General features: G+C 37.7%; 1 protein-coding gene across 3 annotated transcripts in view; it reads left to right on the top strand.

Moving 5' to 3' along the window:
* Positions 1–20,957, top strand: part of LOC132383536 (mannosyl-oligosaccharide 1,2-alpha-mannosidase IA-like) — a 122,052-nt gene that overhangs the window by 58,776 nt on the left and 42,319 nt on the right. For all 3 annotated transcript variants that reach the window (XM_059954647.1, XM_059954649.1, XM_059954650.1), the window contains one exon: positions 7,760–7,853. In XM_059954647.1, the coding sequence (XP_059810630.1) occupies positions 7,760–7,853 (94 nt within the window). The remainder of the gene's footprint in view (positions 1–7,759; positions 7,854–20,957) is intronic.

Below are 20,957 nucleotides of genomic sequence, written 5' to 3'. Positions count from 1 at the left end.
TGCCCACTAATTAATATATTCATACCGACTTGATGGCCTCCATGACTAAGCATGTAATTTGTATGATATACTACAAGAGACTCAACTATACCTCTTCCCACCCAATTTCCTGTAAAAATGCTATTTCCTTTTATCAGTTTCTTTGCCTCCACTGCATCTGTTCCTAGGACAATAGACAATAGGTGCAGAAGTAGACCATTTGGTCCCTCGAGTCTGCACCGCCATTCTGAGATCATGGCTGATCATTCACTATCAATACCCAGTCCCTGCCTTGTCCCCATATCCCTTGATTCCCCTATCCATCAGATATCTATCCAGCTCCTTCTTGAAAGCATCCAGAGAATTGGCCTCCACCGTCTTCCGAGGCAGTGCATTCCACACCTCCACAACTCTCTGGGAGAAGAAGCTCTTCCTCAACTCTGTTTTAAATAACTGACCTCTTATTCTCAATCCATGCCCTCTGGTACTGGACTCTCCCAACATCTGGAACATATTTCCTGCCTCAATCCTATCAAATCCTTTAATTATCTCAAACGTTTCAATCAAATCCCCTCTCAATCTCCTCAATTCCAGCGTGTACAAGCCCAATCTCTCCAATCTCTCTGCGTAAGACAGCCCTGCCATCCCAGGAATCAACCTAGTGAATCTACGCTGCACTTCCTCAATTGCCAGAATGTCCTTCCTTAAACCTGGAGACCAAAACTGTACACAATATTCCAGGTGTGGTCTCACCAGGGCCCTGTACCAATGCAAAAGAACATCCTTGCTCTTGTATTCAATTCCCCTTGTAACAAAGGCCAACATTCCATTTGCCCTCTTCACTGCCTGTTGCACTTGCTCATTCACCTTCATTGACTGGTGAACTAGGACTCCTAGGTCTCTTTGCATTTCTCCCTTATCTAACTCGACACCGTTCAGACAATACTCTGCCCTCTTGTTCCAGCTTCCAAAGTGGATAACTTCACATTTATTCACATTGAATGACATCTGCCAAGTATCTGCCCACTCACTCAGCCTATCCAAGTCTCCCTGTATTCTCCTAACGTCCTCTTCGCATGTCACACTGCCACCCAGTTTAGTATCGTCAGCAAACTTGCTGATATAGTTTTCAATGCCCTCATCTGAATCATTGACATAAATCATAAAGAGCTGTGGTCCCAATACAGAGCCCTGTGGTACCCCACTAGTCACCTCCAGCCAGTCTGAGAAACACCCATTCACTGCTACCCTTTGCTTTCTATCTGCCAACCAGTTTTCTATCCATGTTGAAACCCTGCCCCCAATGCCATGAGCTCTGATTTTACTCACCAATCTCCTATGTGGCACCTTATCGAATGCCTTCTGAAAATCTAGGTACACAACATCTACTGGCTTACCCTCGTCTAACATCCTTGTTACACCCTCAAAAAACTCCAACAGATTAGTCAAGCATGATTTGCCCTTGGTAAATCCATGCTGGCTCGGCCTAATCCTATTTCTGCCATCTAGATGTGCCACTATTTCGTCCTTAATAATGGACTCAAGCATCTTCCCCACGACTGACGTTAGGCTAACAGGGCGATAGTTCTCCGTTTTCTCCTTCCCTCCCTTCTTGAAAAGTGGGACAACATTAGCCACTCTCCAATCTTCAGGAACTGATCCTGAATCTAAGGAACATTGGAAAATGATTACCAATGCATCCGCAATTTCCTGAGCCACCTCTTTTAGAACCCTCGGATGCAGACCATCTGGACCCAGGGATTTATTAGCCTTCAGTCCTACCAGTCTACTCATCACAGTTTCTTTCCTAATGTCAATCTGTCTCAATTCCTCTGATATCTTATGATCCTGGCCCATCCATACATCTGGGAGATTGCTTGTGTCCTCCCTGGTGAAGACAGATCTAAAGTATGCATTAAATTCTGTTGCCATTTCCCTGTTTCCCATAACAATTTCTCCCAATTCATTCTTCAAGGTGACGTGACTTTCCGTTCCAGAGATGTCATCCTTTAAGGAACAGGATTTCTCTACTGTTATTGCTGCCTTCATCCACATCTTTATTTCTTATACATCTGCGCTCACCCCATCTTCCCGCCACTTTAATAGTGATAAGAGTCCCTCTTGTCTTTGCCGACCATCCCATCAGCCTCTACATCTAACACATTATACTCCACAACTTCAGTTATCTCCAAAGAGATTGTACCACTAACCATATCTTTACCTCCTTTCCCCCCTCTGCTTTCCATAGGGATTCCCTGTCTATTCGCCCCACTCACTAATCTACCTCCAGGCAAGCAGCCCAAGTGCTATTTCTGCCCATATATCTCTTCCCTCAACTCCCCAAACAGTCCTTCCAGGTGAAGCAACACTTCATCTGTGAATCTTCTGGGGTCATCTATTGTGTCCGGTGTTCCCGATGCAGACTTCTCTACATTGGTGAGACCTGTTGTCAGTTGGGGGACCACTTCGTCAAGCATCTCCGTGCCATCTTCCCAGTGGCCAAACATTTTAATTCCCATTCCTGATCTGATGTGTTGGTCTGTGACCTCCTTTATGGTCATGGGATGGAGGAACAACACTTTGTATTCACTCTTGGTACCCTCCAACCTGATGGCATGAATATCAATTTATTCTTCTGGCAACCAAATCCACCCCACCCACTCCTATTCCACATAAGGAAATAAGATGGATGAACTTGTTGCACTATTGCAGATTGTCAGGTAGGATGTTGTGGTCATAACTGAATTGTGGCTGAAGAATAGTTGTAGTCCAAAGTTACACTTTTTGTATTGGAGGGATGGGAAGGATTTGCTTTGCTGGTAAAGAATGGCAGCAAATCAGTAGGAAGATGTGACATGGGATTGGAAGATGTTGAATTCTTGTGGGTTGAATTAAGAAACTGCAAGGGTAAAAGAACCCTGATGGCATTTGTATACAGGCCTCCCTACAGTAGCTGGGATGTGGACTGCAGATTGCAATGGGAAATAGAAAAGGCGTGTCAAAAGGGCAATGTTATGAGAGTCATCGGAGATTTAAGCGTGCAGGTCGATTGGGGAAAATTAAGTTGGTAATGGATCTTGAGATGAGTTTGTTGAATGCCTACGAGGTGGCTTTTTAGAGCAGCTTGTCATTGAACCAACTCGGGGATTAGCTATACTGGATTGGGTGTTATGTAATGAACTGGGGATAATTAGGCTTAGGGTAAAAGAACCTTTTAGAGGCAGATCACAATATGATTGAATTCAACTTGAAATTTGATGGGGAAGAAAGTATAGTCTAACTAAGCAGTATTTCAGTGGAGTAAAGGAAATTACAGTGGTATGCGAGAGGAGTTGGCCAAAGTAAATTGGAAGGAGATGCTGGCAGGGATGACAGCAGAACAGCAATGGCTTGAATTTCATGGAAAAATGATGAAGGTGCAGGATAGATGTATTTCAAAAATGAAGAAATACTCAAATGGCAAAATAGTATAATCATGGCTGACAAGGAAAGTCAAAGCTAATGTAAAAGCAAAAGAGAGCATACAACAAAACAAAAATTAGCAGGATTGGGAAGCTCTTAAAAACCCACAAAGAGCAACAAAAAGAATCATTAGGAGGGAAAGGTGAAATATGAAAGTAAGCCAGCAGACAATATCAAAGTGGAAAGTAAAAGATTTTTCAGGTATATAAGCAAAAAAAAAAGTGGATATAAGACTGCTGGAAAATGAGGCGGGAGAAATAATAGTGGGGGACAAGGAGAGGGCAGATGAACTAAATGAGTATTTTGCATCAGTCTTCACTGTGGAAGACACTAGCAGTGTGTCAGATGTTGAAGGGTGTGAGCAAAGAGAAGCGAGTGCAGTTACTATTACAAGGGAGAAGATGCTTAAAAAGATGAAAGACCTAAGAGTACATAACCCTTACCAGTTGAACTGCACCCCAGGGGGCTGAAAGCTATAGTGGTAGAGGTTGTGGAGGCATTAGTAATGAACTGTCAAAAATCATCAGACTCCTGCACGGTGCGAGGAAAGCAGCAGAAAGGAAATTATAGACCAGTTAGTCTGACTGCAGTGGTTGGGAAGATGGTGCAGTCAATTGTTAAGGATGAGGTTATGGAGTACTTGGTGACACAGGACAAGATGGGACAAAGTCATCATGGTTTCTTAAGGGAAAATCTTACCTACCAAATCTGTTGGAATTCTTTGAGGTGATTACAAGTAGGATAGATAAAGGGGATACTGTGGATATTACACATTTGGATTTTCATAAGGTCTTTGACAAGGTGCCCCACACGAGGCTGCTTACCAAGTTAGGAGCCCATGGTATTACAGGAAAGTTACTGGCATGTTTAGACAATTGGTTGATGGATAGGAGGCAGCAAGTGGGAATAAAAGGATCCTTTTCTGGTTGGCTACCAGTGACGAGTGGTGTTCTGCAGGGGTCTGTGTTGGAGCCACTTTTCATACTGTATATTAATGATTTAGATGATGGAATAGATGGCTTTGTTGCCAATTTTGCAGATGATATGAAATGAAATATCTTTATTGTCATTGCATAGTACAATTTGTCATGCACCAATACCGTGAAAATGAGTTTGCAACCCTCGTACTCAATGCTATAAAACAACAAATAAAATAATAAATAAACAATAAATAAAATCAAGTAACCAGCCAGTACAAGCACTGTTTAGCAGTACAAAAGTGCAACTCCGACAGCCATAAAACCAGTATTAAAAGTAACAATATAACAAATTTATGGATGATGCTTGATCGATTGGTTTAGAGCAATTATAGCTCTGGGAGGAAAAAGCTATTTTTCCGCCTGGAAGTGCAGGCATAGAAAATCTTATAATGTCTGCCAGATGGAAGAAGTTCAAACATGATTGCATGGGTGTGTATTGTCCTTACAGATGCTTGTCGCTTTCCTTAGGCAGCATGAGCTGTAGGTGTCCTCCAGGGCTGGGAGCTGTGTCCCAATGATCTTCTGTGCGCTAGAGATGACCCACTGAAGTGCTTTCCTATCAGCTGCTGTATAACTTTACTTTTATTGTTGCCAAACAATTGATACTAGAGCGTACAATCATCACAGTGATATTTGATTCTGTGCTTCGCGCTCCCTGAAGTACAAATTGAAGTAAATATAATAAAAATTTAAATTATAAATCATAATTAGAAAATAGAAAAGGGAAAGTAAGGTAGTGCAAGTCAGGTCCGGATATTTGGAAGGTACAGGTCAGGATCCGTTCAGCAGTCTTGCCACAGTTGGAAAGAAGCTGTTTCCAAATCTGGCCATACGGATCTTCAAGCTCCTGAACCTTCTCCCGGAGGGAAGAGGGACAAAAAGTGTGTTGGCTGGGTGGGTCATGTCCTTGATTATCCTGGCAGCACTGCTCTGACAGCTTGCGGTGTAAAGTGAGTCCAAGGATGGAAGATAAATTTGTGTGATGTGCTGGGCTATGTTCACTATCTTCTGCAGCTTCTTCCGGTCTTGGACAGGACAACTTTCATACTAGGTTGTGATGCGCCCTAGAAGAATGCTTTCTACAGTGCATCTATAAAAATTAGTGAGCGTTTTAGATACCACTGAGATACCACCCAGAGATGCAGTATGTTAAGATGCTCTCTATGGTGCAGCGGTAAAAGGTCACCAGCATCTGTTCAGGTAGACCAGCTTTCTTCAGCGTCCTGAGGAAAAACGAGTATTGCTGTGCTTTCTTAACTATTGTTGTGGTGTTAGTGGACCATGTAAGGTCTTTTGAGATGTGTATTACCAGAAACCTGAAACTGGACACTTTCTCCACTATGTCTCCATTAATGTAGACTGGAATGTACTCGTCATCCTGTGATTTTCCAAAGTTGATAATTAGCTCCTTAGTCTTTGCTGTATTAAGAGACAGGTTGCTGTTTGAGCAGCTCACCAAGTTCTGTACCTCTACTCTGTACGCTGATTCATCTCTGTTGGAGATCAACCCGATCACTTATGTGTTGTCTGTGAATTTGACAATGGTATTGGTGTTAAATGCAGATACACAGTCGTAAGTGAAGAGGGAGTAGAGTATGGGACTCAATACACAAACTTGTGGTGTACCAGTGTTCAGGATAGTAGTGGCGGACAGGTGAGGGCCCAGTCTCACTGCCTGTGAACGCTCTGACAAGAAATTCAGGACCCAGTTGCAGAGTGATGAGCTGAGGCCTGGCTGGTGGAGTTTGGAGATGAGCTTGCTGGGGATGACAGTATTAAAAGCAGAGCTATAATCAACAAACAACATCCTCACGTATGTGCCTCACATATGAAGATTGGTGGAGAGGCAGGTAGTGTTGAGGAAACGGGAAGGCTGCAGAAGGACTTGGACAGATTAGGAGAATGGACAAGAAAGTGGCAAACGAAATACAATGTTGGAAAATGCATGTTCATGCATTTTGGTAGTGGAAATAAATGTGCAGATTATTTTCTAAATGAGAAATTCCAAAAATCTGACATGCAACAGGACTTGGGAGTCCTTGTGCAGAACACTATAAGGGTTAACTTGTATGTAGGATCAATGGTGAGAAAGGCAAATGCAATGTTAGCATTCATTTCAAGAGATCTAGAATACAAGAGCAGGGATGTGATGCTGAGGCTTTATAAGGCACACGTGAGGCTTCACCTTGAGTATTGTGAACAGGTTTGGGCTCCTTATCTAAGAAAAGTTGTGCTGGCATTGGAGAGGGTTCACAAGGATAATTCCGGAAATTAAAGGGTTATCATATGAGGAACGTTTGATGGCTCTGGGTCTGTACTCACTGGAATTTAGAAAGATGGTGGGGGTGGGGGGGGGGGGGGAAGAGATCTCATTTGTAATCCTTCGAATGTTGAAAGGCCGAGACAGAGTAGATGTGAAAAATATGTTTCCCATAATGGGGGAGTCTAGGACAAGTGGGCACAGCCTCAGGATAGAGGGGTGTCCATTTAAAACAGATGCAGATAAATTTCTTTAGCCAGAGGGTGGTGAATTTGTAGAAATTGTTACCACAGGCGGCTGTGGAGGCCAGATTGTTGGGTGTATTTAAGGCAGAGCTTGATAGGTTCTTGACAGGGCACTGCATCAACAGTTACGGGGAGAAGGATGGGGAGTGGGGCTGAGGAAGGAAGGGTCAGAGAAGGGTCTGGTGGAGCAGACTGGATGGGCCAAATGGCTTAATTCTGTTCCCATCTCTTCTGGTCTTGTGTTTGTACATTAGTTAAATTTTTTGTAACTTTTTGGTTAATAAAGGATAATTATAGTAGGAAGTTACAGCACTGTTTTTCAGAATATTGTACAGGTTCCTCAATGTCTTTGTGAGCATATTATCAGTTTCTGTTATTATAACCTACAGATAATTTGCAAGACCATAGTGCTTATACTTGAATTTGTATATTTCATTGTTCAATTTCTGAATTTAGTCAAAACTTTCAAGCATTGTGGGGACCATTTTGAACTATTTTCAAAACCTTTGATTTGCTCTTCAAGTGCAGATGTTGGCTAATAACATATTTCACTATATGATAAGGATTTTTTCCTTTTTTCTTTCTTTACTAAACAGCTTCAATATTGGTAGGGGGCTTAGATTCTTTTTTTGTATAATAAAATTATCACATTTCAATATTATGATTTAATTTAGTTTACATGAATATAAGGTCATGAGATTCCAAGTGACTCAAATATAATGTATTTGATAATATTTTATCCTTTTTTGACGTACAATATATCATCTTATACTCTGTATTCTTCTATGTAAAAATTAATAAAAATATTGAAAGAGGAATTTGTATATTTTCAGGTGATGGCAATCCGAAAAGTTCTAAATCGGCTCGAGAAACCTCATGGTCTTTATCCCAATTACCTTAGCCCTGTTACTGGACACTGGGGGCAGCGTAAGTAGCTCTAAGTTTATTTCCAAGTTTAATTTCCAAAAGCTATCCCTTGATTTCATGACCAGTTATTCTACATATTAGTGATCAGGGGCTATGCACAGGACAGAAAGAAGCTGCACTGGTTGTGAATCTAGTTAGCTCCATCTTGGGTACTAGCCTACAAAGTACCCAGGACATCTTTAGGGAGCGGTGTCTCAGAAAGGCAGTGTCCATTATTAAAGACCTCCAGCACCCAGGGCATGCCCTTTTCTCACTGTTACCATCGGCTAGAAGGAACAGAAGCCTGAAGGCACACACTCAGAGATTCAGGGACAGCTTCTTCCCCTCTGCCATCTGATTCCTAAATGGATATTGAATCTTTGGACACTACCTCACTTTTTTTTTTAAACATACAGTATTTCTGTTTTTGCACATTTAAAAAAAATCTATTCAATATACATATACCGTGATTGATTTACATATTTATTATTTTTGTAATTTTATTTATTATTTTTTTCTCTGCTAGATTATGTATAGCATTGAACTGCTGCTGCTAAGTTAACAAATTTCACGTTAAATGCCAGTGATAATAAACTTGATTCTGATAATGGTGAAATCTGAGCTGACCAAGAGTTGCTACGTTTAAAGAATGAAGATGAATGGTAGCTGTACACATGCTGAATTTGCCTCCTGTCAGGCTTTGAATGAATAATGGAAGCAAACTGGAAATTCACCCACTTGATTCAGAATTAGTTTAACATAGTATTTTTAACATGGTTCAAACGTTCTTCAGTCTCTGAAAAATTGGATGGCATAGTTTCCTTAGATCCAAGTTTAAATTGCAGTGATGTCCCAATTGTAATTCATAGAATAAATTTCCTAGGTCAGATTTAGCAGTTGTCATAGTAGTTGAGGTTGGAAAATCATAGAATCTTTATGCCACAGAAGGAAGCCATTTGATTCATTAAGTGTATATCGGTTCTGTTCCCCTACGATATTTTTATAGCCCTACAAGCTGTTTCTCCTGAATTAAATTTCCTTTCAAAAGCCTAGTTGATTTTATTTCTACTAACCTTGAGTTCAATGAGTTCCTGATCGTACCAACTATGGTTTTAAAATCAAATCCTCACATTCTGTCATGAAATTTTATCATCTCTTTGAACGTGCCTTTCTTAATCCTCAAATTATCTGCCAATCTGAGCAGTTTCTAATTTGTTTCTCTCAAACTTTTTTGTGGTAAATAGTTTAACCACAGCTTATCCAGACTTTACATCCTTATCTCGTAAATCCTTTTTGTATATCTCTGGACTTTCATTTTCAGTTGTGTTATCAGTACTTTATTTAAATTCTGTATAACCTCTCAGCTTCTGTACTGTATATCTCTATATATGATGCCTAGAACCAGTTATGTTTTTCTGGCAGATTTCCCAAAAAATTCTGGCAGTTTTAAAGATGACAACTGATTCTGTACATTTATTATTATTATGCAATCGCCTCTGTTTAATTTTCTTGATTTGCTTTACTTTTGTGTTGGATTTGATCTTGCATTTATCATCCTCAATTCATAAGACCAATTGCTTACCATAACCTTTTCCTGTCCTTAAATCAATTTTTCCATCCTGCCATTGATCCCTTTATTTCATAGGTCACAATTTGCTGAAAATGACAGCATTCACTGGGCCTTGTTAAATGTTTTCTTAAAGAACTAATAAATAACATTCACTGCATTTGCTTCATTAATCTTTTGTATGGGCCTGATGATCCCAGAGTTTTGAAAAATGTGGTTTTAGTATTTAGTCTGGTTAGCATCTCTAAGTTTTGTAGATCTGGAATTATACATGTTAATTAGCAAATGTAACCCCACTGTTTTAGGAAAGGAGAGTGAAAATAAAGAACTACTAACCTGTAAGTATTTGGGAAAATGTTGAAATCTATGATGAAGGATGTAATTATAAAACATCTTGGAAAGTACAATATGGATTTGAATAGAGTCAACACGGATTTACAAAGAGAGTATCAAGTTTGACTAAATCCATTGCAGTTCAGGAGGTTTTGATGAGCGCAATGGTTAAGAGAACCCATGGATACAGTATATCTGAATTTCTGGAGGAATTTCATGATATCCTACACAAGAGGTTGGTTAACGAGTTTATGAAGTGAGGTAGTTTGAGAATTGGACAGAATACAAAAAGTGGCAGCAAATGGATCTTACTCAGATTGGTATCCTGTGACTGGTGGGATTCTGCAGGGATCAGTGCTTGGGCCCTAGTTATTCACTATCCGTATCAGTGATTTAGTTGAGGACAGCACAACTGCCAGTGCTAAACTAGGTGGGATTGTAAATACAAAGCAGGGTATAGAGAGGCTCCAAGTTGAATGAATTGTTGAAATCATGGAGCATAGAATGTTTTTTTTTAAAAGTGAGGTCATCCACTTGGTGCACAAGAGAGAAGCAGTGTTTGTTAAATGGTGAAGAATTGGGTGATGATGTTCCAAGAGTTCTATGTGTGTTTGTACTCAGTCACTGAAGTCCAAAATGCAGGCTCAGCAAACAGGAGGGAGCCTTTGTGCGGGTTCTGATTACAGGAATGAGGAAGACTTATTGCAACTGTACATCTGAAACCACACCTGAAGTAACGCATACAATTTTGGTCTCTTTACCAGAGAAAGATGTACATGCGTAAAGCTGTAGAGGGTAGACAGCAAAGCTTCACTGGACTGGTTTGGGGATGGTGAGTTTGCCAAGAAAACAGAGAGAGACAAAACTTATGTTACTTGCTCTCAAGAAGAGTAAAGTGAACCATCATAATAAGGACTTGTGTAATTCTTAAATGGTGAGACACAGGAAATAGGTTTTCACGAACTGCCCAGTTTATGAGTGTAGTCTGAAAATAGTCCTTTTGGGTTGGACTTTTGAGACTGAGATGAAGAGACTTCTCATCATTCAGAGTGGCATTTGTTTGAAATTCTCTATCATGAATGCTGGGATCAGTTTCATTCAGATAGTTCTGGAAAATGGCACCAAAATTGAAAGACTAGGATCTGCTCATTTTCTTTTATTCTTATGTTTCTCATACCTCTGCCAGGTGCTGGGTGATCAAATGATTTTAAAATGTGGTTCAGAAGTTGTTTGGCTGCACTTGATGAAAGGACCACCGCAAATAACGATTTTATTATCCTGATTATTGGAGCCTGTCATAGTTTACTAAAGTCTCAGCCAATCTCTGCACAATATACTATTGTAGTATTTGTAAGTAATTAACAAAGGTTGAAATTTGTACCTGTATGCCTCAATTTATGCAGGTAGTGGAGAAAAGGAGATGTATGACCTATGACATTATTAGATGCATGAATAACACAGAGTAATCTCAGTGGCACTAAGATAGACTGTGTACAGAAATGTCAGATCAATTCCTCAATGGATATATTTCACCAGGAAATGATTAATATGATCTACTCTCGGTCATAATGTTCGTACATAAAAAAACATGCAAATTTGTGGATGGGTCTGTCACTGTATAACACTGAGGTACAAACTTAGGTCCAGTTGCCAGGCTTATTTTGTCGACATGTCTATTTATAGAAACCTATTAATTTATCATCCTTTTGCTTTTTTACTTCATCTCATTTTTGAAATGTTATTATTTGATCAACTATACTTTTAGTCTTGTTAATAAATTTAAGTTACTGATTTTATTTGTGTGCTTCTTTCTGTCAGTTGTAATTTAACCTGTCAACTTCCTAGGTTAATACAATTGTTATTTATTTTTCATCTTTTCCTGCTCATATTCATTTACAATTACTACTAAGCAACACCTTCTGTCTTCTCTTCAAATACCCACATAAAATACCAATATCTGTATTCTGTTGAAACTAAACTCTATGCAACATCTCTGTTCACTTTTGAAAACTTAGTTATATAATTCTTTTAAGCAACACTTCTATTCCCCAAGTGTTCAATCAGTCTCTGCTGAAAGTTTCCATTGAACTTTAAAATTAAATTGAATTTTAAATACAAAAGCTGAAATGACACTTCAGATTGAGATTACACTCCCAATAGTTCCTACACTTAACAAATTTGTACTTGCATGTTATGTTGAAGCTGCATTCTGTGAGAACACTTTGGCACCTGTGAATAATTGAATAAATAGTGATCTTAATTTTTGTTTTTCACAAGCAGATTCTGTTTCAGAAACCTTGTAGTACATTTCACTCAGAATTTACCTCAACTTGTTCATTTTGCTGTGGATCTACACACAGAAACAGATGGTCCTTTAATTGTCCTTCTTCCATATCATATTGTTCCCTTTTGTTTCAACACAATTCCAACCCATTCTCTACAATGGCAATGAGCTAACTAAACAACTACAACTATTATAGGGGACTATCTCATTCCTGCTTAGTTGTTGACTACCATTGGGTTATTTAGAACATTTTTATTTTCTCAGAAGCCAAGATCCAGATCTTACTCTGCCTGTAATATAGGCAGAGCAGTACCTAATTTGTCTACTCCAGTGGCTTTTTAATTACCTAATATGAGAAAGCCCCTGCACTCATTTAGTTTAATGAAACATAGCCTGCATCAATGAGAGACTTGAAGAGCAAGTTTTATAGAAAAACTCAAAAGAGAGGCATTAAACTTATTTCTGTAAAGTCAGAATTACTTCTCTATCCCAAAAGGAAAGCACAAGTCTTGGTTGTTACAAAAGAACATTTTAAAAAAAAAAGAGATGGCTTAGTCTTTCTGACTATTCAAACCTAGTCTGGTATTCAGTAAGTGACTTTGTATATCAGTACCATTTTCTATGTTCCCTTGTACTTTGATTCCTCTAACATCAGAACTCAATTAATCTCAGTTTTAAATGAAGTTAAAGACAGAGCAGAAAAGCACCCTGGAGTAGAAAATTCCAACAATTGAAATAAGGCTGAAGAGGAGTCCTGGCCTTTTGAGCTGGGAGAGTGTGCTTACAGCAAAAACATTAGTTCCTCATTTTAATTCTAAATAGCATAATCCTTATTTTGAGGCAATAACCCCTACTTGGTTGGGAGAACTTTATGTGTATCCTGTTAAGCTCTCTAAGAATTGCATACATTTCAATCCTGTTGTCTTCATTCTTCTGAATTCTAAAGATTAAATGCCTAGTCTGTTTAATCTCTTGTATGACTTATCTTCAATCAAAGAATTTTTGCTGTATTTTATTTTGTTTAGTATGTGTATCTTTTTTAGGCAGAGACTAAGTAGATAATGATCAGGATGTGGTCTTACCAATTATATATAATTGTAGAAAGATATGTACTTGCATCCTCCAGTAAAGTAGTTATTATTTATATAGTGACTGGCTGCTGTATCTACCTAATAGGCTTTTAATAACTTCTATATAAGAATGCTTTTTGATCCTACATCATTTTAAAATATACTGACAGCCAAGTGGATTTTAGCATTGGTTTCCATCTGATTTGCTATTATGAATTCAATCAACTTGCCTATACACTTAAAACCTCTTTGTACCCTTATTGCTGTTCGCATTTCCCAATAGCTTTTGTGAACATATTTCATTTAGTCCCGTAGTCAAATTGTTAATATAGATTGTGAATAGCAATGATCTTTGTGATATCTCATTAGTTACAACTTGCCCACTGGAGTAGTATCCATTTATACATTTTCTTTTATTTTCTTTTTGATAAGCAACTCAGTCCATATGACTATATTCCCCCAAGTCCAAATGGTCTGACTTTGTTCAGATTCCTCCTTTCTGAAAATCCGAATTGTTTTGAAAGCGAAGTGAAAGTTTCAAATGAAACTGGTTTCATTTAGCTGGCATGAAAGAACTGGAGATATTAAATCAATGGATTCTAAGTTAAATATCAAGGTTGGGTGTCTACTTAGAGAGACTGAATACCTAATACTCAGGGAATCTGAAAATATGGCTAAGTGGTACCACAGCAACAACCTTCCACTCAGTGACAGCAGTACCAAAGAGATGATTATTGACTTCAGGAAGAGGAAACTGGAGGTCCATGAACCAGTCTTCATTGGGGGAATCAAAGGTAGAGGGGTCAGCAACTTCGAATTCCTTGGTGTTATCATTTCAGAGGATCTGTCCTGGGCCCAGCACATAAATGCCATTATGAAGAAAGCACAGCAACACCTCTACTTTCATAGAAGTGTGCGAATATTTGGCATGTCATCTAAAACTTCGACAAAGTTTTATAGATATGTGTTGAAGAGTTTATTTATTGGTTGTGTTACAGCCTGGTATGGAGGCACTAACGCTCTTGAATGTAAAATCCTACAAAAAGGATACAGCCTGGTCCATCACAAGTGAAGCCCTTTCCACCATTGAGCACATCGACACGAAGTGCTGTTGCAGGAAAGCATCAGGGATCCCCACCACCCAGAACATGTGCTCTTCTCCCTACTGCCATCAGGAAACAGGTACAGGAGCCTCAGGACCTGCACCATCAGGTTCAGGAACAGTTATTACCACTCAATCATCAGGCTTTTGAACCAGAGCAGATAACCTCTCTCATCCCAACACTGAACTGTTCCCATAATGTACGGACTCACTTTCAAGGACTCTTTGCGTTCTTGATATTTATAGTTTTTTTATTGTTTCTTTTTGTATTTGCACAGTTTGGGGGTTTTTTGTACATTGGTTGTTGTCTGTTCTGTTGGGCACAGCCTTCATTGTATATAGTGACATACAGTATATGTACTGTACTTTGACAATAAATTTAATTTGAATACTTAGACTTTTAGTGGGGTTCTTGCTGATCTTGAGTCCAGTAGCTTGCTGAGGAATAATTAGAAAAGTAAATATGTAGGTTGGATCTAATTAAAGGCGGTTATATAATTAAAGACATTTTATTTAAAGAGTCTGTTTAATTTCTATTGGAAATTATTCTTGTATACAAGTTATTAACTGGAAAGAATTCTACACTATTTTTAGTATAAACTCATGATTTTGACCTTCACAATTGTGAGATCAACACTGAGTAAAAAGGAATATGATTTGAGGATGTAGATAAGCTAGGAGAATGAAAAATAAAGCTGGAAGAAGAAAAAATGTAAAGCGATACACCTTTTGACTGAGGAAAGCAAAGCAACTCAAGATCTTTGTGAAAAATATGAAGAGAAAATACAAGCTAGGTCGGATCATAATAAGTACTTTATTGATCCTGAATGGGAAATTACTTCATTACAGCAGAAACATTTTAAAAACACACTTAGTAATAATAATAAATATAATAATATTACTAATAAAGTACAAAATAGTAATATACTCAATGGTTTACCAATGTGCAATAATTACAAAATAATAAAACAGAGTCTGTTGTACTTTGCACGTTCTCCTATCACACAGAGATCAATTGTTGTATATATTTATTGCATTTGGTGAGAAAGATTTTCTGTAATGATCCTTGTGACGGCGGAGCTGAATGAGCCTGTTAGAAAGGGTGCTTTGTGGCTTATTCAGTAGGTCATGAAGGGGATGTGCTTGATTGTCCATAATGGATAACAGTTTGTTGAATGACCTCCTCTCCACCACTAACTCAATAAAAAGCAAGAAGAAAATGACTTGATAATGTGTGTGCAAATCTCTGATGGTTATCAAAGATCAACATTGATGTTAATAAAGCATATTGAATATTGTGCTTTATAAATGGACATGTAGAATATAAGAGCCAGAAAATGACGTTAAACCTAGAATATACACCTGTAGCAATACCGCTGTCAATCACATGGAAAGAAGACTGTGAGTACAACAAGATCCTTTTTTTTGAATAGTTTCAGAGATGAGAGATGACCAACAAAATTGAAATCATGATCCTGAAGAGAGGAAGGTAAAAAGAGATTTGATAAAATTCTTTAAAATGAAAGAGTTCGATGGATTTGATAAAATAAACTGTTTCCTGTAATAACAAATGACTTAGCAGGTTAGGCAGGATCATAGTTAACATTTCAGATCCAAGACACTTTATCAGCACTGGGAAAGTGAGAAAACAAATTCGTTTTCAGTAACAGGGAAGGTGGGGGCAGGAAGGGTGCAGTAATCCGATTAACATACAGCTTTTCTCTCTAATTTCAGATATCCAATATCTGCAGTCTTTTTATTTTTAAGCTATTTATTTTGTATGGCTGAGGTTAGTAGAAAAAGGGCCAGATCTAAGATGATGGATTTAAAAAAAGAACAGATAATACTTGTGGAGTAATAAGGATTCACAGATGGATCTGATGGTAGTCTTCAAAGGGGAGTTGTATAAATATTTGTGGGAGAAAAAAGCTGCAGAAATAAAACGGACAAGTTAGCTAACTGATCAGACCATAATAAATAGACTAAATGACCCCCAGTATTATACTATTGCGTAATTCTTTGCAACAATAAGATAAATAAACTTTTAAGATTTGTTCAAATTTCTAATAGTAATTAAAATATAGTAATGTGATATAACTTTATTATCAGTTATCAAAGTGCTGCTAGGTTGTATTAAAAATTTACCATTGGTATAGTACTCAGAGCTGTGACTTTGCCAAATTGATGCATGGTGCTAGAGACAAGGTGCTAACATGATAGAAGATTAGTTGACTGGCAGAGGTCAGAGATTGGTGATTAAAAGGTCCTTTTCAAAATAGCTGCTAGTGACTTGTGGAGTTACACAGGGGCTGATATTAGGACAGCATCTTTTTACTTTATACATTAATGATTTGGATGAAAGAACTGATGGCATTGTAGCCAAGTTTGCAGATATTACTAAGATAGAAAGCTGGAGTGTTATGGAGGCAAGAGGACTTGGGCAGGTTGGGAGAGTGGGCAAAGAAGTGGCAGTTGAAACACAGTAGGAAGTGTAGATATTAATTATTTCCTAAATGGGAAGAGAATTCTGAAATTAGAACTTCAATGGGGCTTGGGAGTCAGAGTTCAGGATTTGTTTAAGGTTTAGCTTGAAGGTTGAATCAGTAGCAAATAAAACAAATGCAATGTTAGCATTCATTTTACAAGGACTCAAACATAAAAGCAAACATGTACTGCTAAGACTATAAGGTGATGGTCAGAATGTACTTGGGATATTTTAAGCAGTTTTGGGTCCCATATCTAAGGAAGGATGTGATGGCCCTGAAGATAACTAAGAGTGCACTACAAGAATGATCCCAGGAGTGAATGGTTTAATCTGGTGAACAACTTTTAATTATCTTTGGGTGCCTGTATTTGATAGAATTCAGAAAGTTGGGAGGGGGGGGATCTCATTGAAATTTTAGGATATTAATATTATGCATGTAAAATACTTGGAAGCGTTGCAACTCAGATTTCAAAAGAGGCAATCATGCTTGACCAATCACATAGAGTTTTATGAGGTGGTAACTAACATTGTGAAATAATATTAAAAAGAAAAGACTTGCCTGTATTCAATTTTTTTTCAAAATCTCTAGATGCTGTAATGAAATTTACAGATTGTATTTCTGGAATATGTTTTTGATTGCTGTACAGTATAGGAAATACAGCTTTTAATTCATGCACAGAATATTCTCAAAACAGTATGCCTAAATGGTTTAAGAGTTTGTGGGTTTTGGCTAAGACACTTGAAAGAAGTCCTTATTTTAAATGCTGCCATGCGGCTATTTATATTTAAGAAGGAAGTGATGCCCCAGAATGAATCTGCATGGGTGGTTACCAGGAAAAAATACGGAGTTATGGATAAGAGTTCAATTAAAAAATTAGTTCAAAATGAGAAACTTCTATTCATCATAGAATTATAAGCACACAATGTTTCATGTGATTATTTTGTGTTTATACTAATCTCTTGTATACGTCTTTACTCTCCTATAATTCTATTAATAAGCTTTTGTTTTTCTTTATTATATCAATGTTAGTGGCTTCCTTTATGAGGCCAGACAGGAAGTTCTCATTTAGCAATGACCTTGTATATACATGAACATTTCATGTGGGTTCACAAGTTTTCTGATGACTCTGCCATTGTTGGATGCATCAGCAAGGGAGATGAGGCTGAGTTCAGGGCTATGGTGGGAAACTTTGTCACATGGTGTGAGCAGAATTATCTGCAGCTTAACATGAAAAAGACTAAGGAGCTGGTGGTGGACCTGAGGACGGCTAAGGCACTGGTGACCCCTGTTTCCATCCAAGGGGTCAGTGTGGACATGGTGGAGGATTACAAATACCTGGGGACACGAACTGACAATGAGCTGGGCTGGTCAAAGAACACTGAGGCTGCCTACAAGAAGGGTCACTGCTGTCTCTATTTCCTGAGAAGACTGAGGTCCTTTAACATCTGCCAGACGATGCTGAGGATGTTCTATGAGCCTGTGGTGGCCAGTGCTATCATGTTTGCTGTTGTGTGCTGGGGCAGCAGGCTGAGGGTAGCAGACACCAACAGAATCATCAAACTCATTTGTAAGGCCAGTGATGTTGTGGGGTTGGAACTGGACTCTGACGGTGGTGTCTGAAAAGAGGATGCTGTCCAAGTTGCATGCCATCTTGGACAATGACTCCCATCCACTCCATAACGTACTAGTTCGGCACAGGAGTACATTCAACCAGAGACTCATTCCACCGAGATGCAACACTGAGCATCATAGGAAGTCATTCCTGCCTGTGGCCATCAAACTTTACAACTCCTCCCTCGGAGTGTCAGACACCCTGAGCCAATAGGCTGGTCCTGGACTAATTTCCACTTGGCATTATTTACTTATTATTATATAATAATATATTATTATAATACTGCTATATTTCTACACTATTCTTGATTGGTGCAACTGTAATGAAACCCAATTTCCCTCGGGATCAATAAAGTATGTCTGTCTGTCTGTCTGTCAAAATACATCCAACCTTTTTCCTATTTAACCTTCAAAACTTTGTTTATAAAATGGTTATTTTTTGTTGATTCTTTCCCTTGGTTCTTTTTCTTTTACCTTCTGCTTGTTGTTACTTCTGACACTATCTCCAATGCCATCCAAGGCACATACTTTTTCCTTTGGATTTTATTGAATGTTTTTTGACAATCCAGCCATATTTTAATGTAATTTTCCTGTGATTTATTACATCATGCAGCACAGGCCATATTTTTCAGATCTTGGACATATTCTCACCTTAGCAATGAAGTAGGAAGATAATACTTTGGCAGCACCTCTTCAAGGCAAAATAACCTATTTCTCACAATGTTGCAAGGCAAACAAAATTTCTCATTAATTTATTATTGGGAGTAACTGAAATACAACAAGAATAAAACAAGTTCAACGGCTAGAACCAGTCCTGAAAAAAAAATCAAAATTGAACTTGCCCTTTGTATATTTTTATGGGAAATAGTTACACACATATTACTGTGCCTTTAAGTCAGGGGTTCTCAACCTTTTTTATGCAATGGGCCCCTTATCATTAACTGAGGGGTCGTGAACCCCAGGTTGGGAACCCCTGCTTTAGCTGGTTACAACAGCCATACTACTGTAAGTTCCTCTTTGTTCTGTATTTGCATCCAGCAGCAGAATGGCATGCAAACCTGGGTTAAGTTTCCTCCACATTAATGAATCGGAACTGGAATTACAGGCTTAGATGCACTTTGGCTCAACAGCCATGACTTTTTACCTACTGCTTCTAAGTTTGCCATTCTGTGACACTCTCACTCATTAGTTGATCAAATCAAAATCTCCTAAAATAGTAGTCAGCTATATAATATGAAAAATGTATTAATAAATCTGCTCAGATTTTTTGAGCTTGTAATTATCAGGATAGATGAGGGAGAATAATGGAAATTGAAATTTTTCAAAGAACTTAAGAACCAATTATGTAAAAGTTTATTATCCATTGTAAAAGGAATAAGCCTATTTTGAATTAAAGTTCTTTTTGCTAATAAAGATTCATTATCTCGTCGTCCATACTTAGCTTATTCCATAAATCAATCAAGTGTCTTAATATAGGAGATTCTTTTTTTTCTTGTATCCATTTGGGTTCCCATTTATATATAAGATCTTCTGGTATGTTTTCTCCTATCTTATCTAATTCTATTCTAATCCATGCCGGTTTTTCTTCATCAAAAAAAGACGCAATAAATCTAAGTTGATTTGCTTTATAGTAATTCTTAAAATTTGGAAGTTGTAACCCTCCTAAATCAAATTTACATGTCAATTTTTCCAATGATATTCTTGACATCTTTCCTTTCCAAAGAAATTTCCTTACATATTTATTCAGTTCTTGAAAAAACTTCTGAGGTAATTGTATTGGTAAAGTTTGAAATAAATATTGCAATCTAGGAAATATATTCATTTTTACACCATTAACTCTACCTATTAATGTTATTGGTAACATCATCCATTTATCAAGATCCTCTTATTTTTTTTAATAATGGCAAATAATTTTGTTTATATAAATTTTTTACATCATTATCAACTCTAATAACTAAATATTTTATCCCATTTATTGACCATCGAAATTGAGTTACTAATCGACATTGATTATAATTTCCTTTGATAAGGGGTAAAATTTCACTTTTATCCTAATTTACTTTATACCCTGATACTTTCCCATATTCTTCCAATCTAAAAGATAATCTTTGCAAAGATTGCAATAGGTTTGTTAAATAAATCAAAACATCATCAGCAAATAAATTAATCTTATATTCTTCTTGATTAACTCTAAAGCCCCCAATATCTGAATCTGTTCTAATTAATTCAGCAATTAATTCAGCAAATGGTTCTATTGCCAATACAAATAAAGCAGGTGATAATGGGCAGCCTTGTCCAGTTGACCTCGTTAAGCAAAATGGTGTTGAAATCTGACCATTTGTAACTACTTTAGTTTGAGGATTAGTATTTAAAGTTTTAATCCACTGTATAAAAGATTTTCCTAACTCATATTTTTCCAATACCTTAAATAAAAAATCCCATTCCAATCTATCAAATGCTTTTTCTGCATCCAAAGCAACTGCCACACTCATTTCCTCTCTTTTTTGTGCCAAATGAATTATACTAAGTAACCGGGTTATATTATCCATTGATTGTCTGTTTTTAATAAAACCTGTTTGGTCCATATATATTAATTTTGGTAAATAATTAGATATTCTATTAGATAAAATTTTTGCTAGTATTTTATAATCTGTATTCAACAAAGAAATAGG

Source organism: Hypanus sabinus, chromosome 30 (assembly GCF_030144855.1).
Source record: "Hypanus sabinus isolate sHypSab1 chromosome 30, sHypSab1.hap1, whole genome shotgun sequence".
NCBI classification, from domain to species: Eukaryota; Metazoa; Chordata; class Chondrichthyes; order Myliobatiformes; family Dasyatidae; genus Hypanus; species Hypanus sabinus.
The sequence above is the reverse complement of the archived record's forward strand: the minus strand, read 5'-3'. Positions and strand labels throughout refer to the sequence as shown.